This window comes from Rhagoletis pomonella, unplaced genomic scaffold (genome assembly GCF_013731165.1).
Source record: "Rhagoletis pomonella isolate Grant_MI unplaced genomic scaffold, Rhpom_1.0 Rhpom_scaffold_00013, whole genome shotgun sequence".
Classification (NCBI taxonomy): Eukaryota; Metazoa; Arthropoda; class Insecta; order Diptera; family Tephritidae; genus Rhagoletis; species Rhagoletis pomonella.
Window position 1 is genome coordinate 1,814,219 of NW_023458567.1, and position 2,680 is coordinate 1,816,898.

General features: G+C 35.9%; 1 protein-coding gene across 1 annotated transcript; it reads right to left on the reverse strand.

Annotated features, from left to right (window-relative positions):
* Nucleotides 1–152: 152 nt before the first annotated feature.
* On the reverse strand, nt 153–1,957 carry LOC118748265 (cell wall integrity and stress response component 4-like). The gene is made up of 4 exons (XM_036482639.1): nt 1,950–1,957; nt 799–965; nt 189–731; nt 153–157 (listed from the first exon to the last, which is right to left on the reverse strand). Exons 1-4 carry the CDS (start codon nt 1,955–1,957, stop codon nt 153–155), a joined length of 723 nt encoding a protein of 240 aa, XP_036338532.1.
* Between the last annotated feature and the right edge of the window lie 723 nt (nt 1,958–2,680).

Below are 2,680 nucleotides of genomic sequence, written 5' to 3' on the forward strand. Positions count from 1 at the left end.
CATTGTGGATTTCGTGGATAATGTTGGTGAAGTATTGATTGACGTCGATGTAGTCGTTTTTGTGATTGTTGTCGATGGTTGTAGTAGTAATGGAAGTGGTGGTGGTGGTGGTGGTGGTGTTGGTGAATCGCATTTAGAATGATACGTAACAATTAGTCTGTTACCATTACCGTTATATATTTCAACACATTGTGTTATGAATTGGTTAGTTTCAGTATTGATGTTGGTTATTGAAGCAGTGATGGGTACAAAGTCTGTTGGAGATGAGTGAGTTAGAATTTTGGGTGGGGGAGTGGTTGGCAGAGGTGGTGGTGATGGTGTTGTTGGTATTGGTAATTGTGAAGCGGTAATATCAGTCGATGATAATGATGCGGTTGTTGTTGATGATGGCGTTGAGTTTTGTGATTTGGAAAATAATCTGGTAGATGTTTGTGCGTTCAGTGAGCTAATCGTCTGTGTTGAATGTTTTGAAATGTGCGTTTTGGTGTAGGTGAGTGTATTGGATTTATTGCGGGTGCTGTGTGCTTGCATGCATTTGTGCTTATTGGGTAGGGTATTTGAGTGATTGGTGCAATTCTTTTTCATTGCGGACGTGAATGGTTTCCTTGACTTCCCGTCAAGCTTAAGACTATTTACCTGTGGTGGACGGTGGGGTGGTGGATAACGTGGTGGTGTCTTGTTACGCGCGATGAACGTATCTGGACAATCGACAGCCATCTCACGATGTGGACCTGCAGCGAAGTAAAAACGATTAGCAAATAAATTGAAAGTAAAAAAGTGCTTTCAGCTCTCACTCACCATTATCTTGATTAACTGAAAGCATTGTCAACATTTCCTGATCGATTTCTTTGCTATCACCAGATTGTTGCCGATAATGCTGACCACTAATATAGTCGTCCGGTAAACATGGCTTCAAATCGTCACCATCGATAACAACAATGCTGGAGCCAGAACGACGGCGAGGCCTGAAAGTGGATGGAAGAAGAGCGAGAGCGTAAATGTTTTGTTCATAGTTTGTTGTCGGCCTAACAAATTTCATTTTTACTAGAACATTATTTAGGTGAGGTTTTTATATATTTTCTTATATTTGAATTCGCATTGCTAATAAATCAGTAAATAATACGCCTTAAAGTATGCACCATTATATGCTTAGTTATTGGAAATTTTTCTGATTTCCTTCGCTCGCCAAAAAATCACATATTTGCACTTCTCAAACGATCTGGGAAATAACTTATTCAAGATTCGAGTCACTGGGAAACTCGCAGCCCCTTTTCTTTATTCCCTACTTATTATGAGTCTTCAAATTATGAAGTAAGTAGCGTAACAACGCTGCTGCTGAAGGATTTTAACTCATATTTAATTTTCTCCATTAACCAGCCAGCTCACAAACAATTTTCAGCTTCAAACTTTTCAATCACCCGCAATCAGTAAATATGTATAATCCAATTTCAATAGCTACCAAACAAATACGAAAGCTAGCGAAGCTGTGTTACTCTCATTTTTCGGCTTAATGACAGGAAATTACCATGAAATATGTTTCTAAAGGCGCATATCGCCCGCTTTTTGGTTTAGCTAGGAATTCGGTTGGAAAATCGAAAATTTCCAATTAACAATAAAAAATAAACAGAAAAAGAAGATAGCGTTATAGCTAGGGAAAGAAAGCAATCGAAATTCTTTTGACACACCAAATGCTCAGATATTTGCAGACAATGAATGAGCCGCGTTATTTACTTTATCTGGTACCTGCTGGTACATTTGCTTTGGATATCTCGCACATTTGTTCACTCGCTTCAGCGCGAAATGACAATAACCCTGCAGTGAAGCACCAAACTAGTCAGAAAAAATACTAGTTTACAACTAGAATTTCCTGACTTAAATCGAACTAGTCTGAAAAAGACCGGACTTTTACCAATTACAAAACGATTTATTAACGTCTTATTTTATTTTACTTGAACATTTTAATAAAATTAAGTACACAAAAAATAACTTTTATTTACTTTTATTGTAACCATTAAAACGAGTACATATTCAGTTATGTATATATGTATGTATTATGTAAATGAATATACATATGTAAGTACATAAAATAAAGTGATTGGAAATGGGTTCCGTTTCTTAAGTTAATTTGTTTTTTTTTTTAATACAATACGTATCGAGGGCTTATATCCAATACCCTCTATCTGCACTTTTCACAAAAATGAGATTCTGATATAAAAATCCACCTCAGACTTAACTATCATCGGTTATATTAATGCTGACCTTGTATAACGCTTGACAGAAGAATTTACTATTAAATTACAAAGTCATAACTAACATTTGTGACGTCAGGTCGGGTCTACGTAACCGGAACGACCCAGATTTATATCTGGCCAAGGACTGTCCACTCCAGCAACACTCCCCAAAATCTCTTTGGGGAATTTGTATGCTGTTACAACAACAAGATGGGTTCTAACAAGTCAAAATATTTTTTATGAAAATTGCAGATAAAGGGGTTGAATACAAGCCCTTGATATATAATTCTACTTGAAGGGTAATTAAAAAAATTTAAATACTTTAACGTTCTTAATTTTATATAAAAGTACAGCTCTTTTTCTAACGAATACCATATAAATCCAAACTTCATACTTTGTACGAAAAATTCTAAATATTATTAAATATTCCTTTTCATCCCAATTCCAAG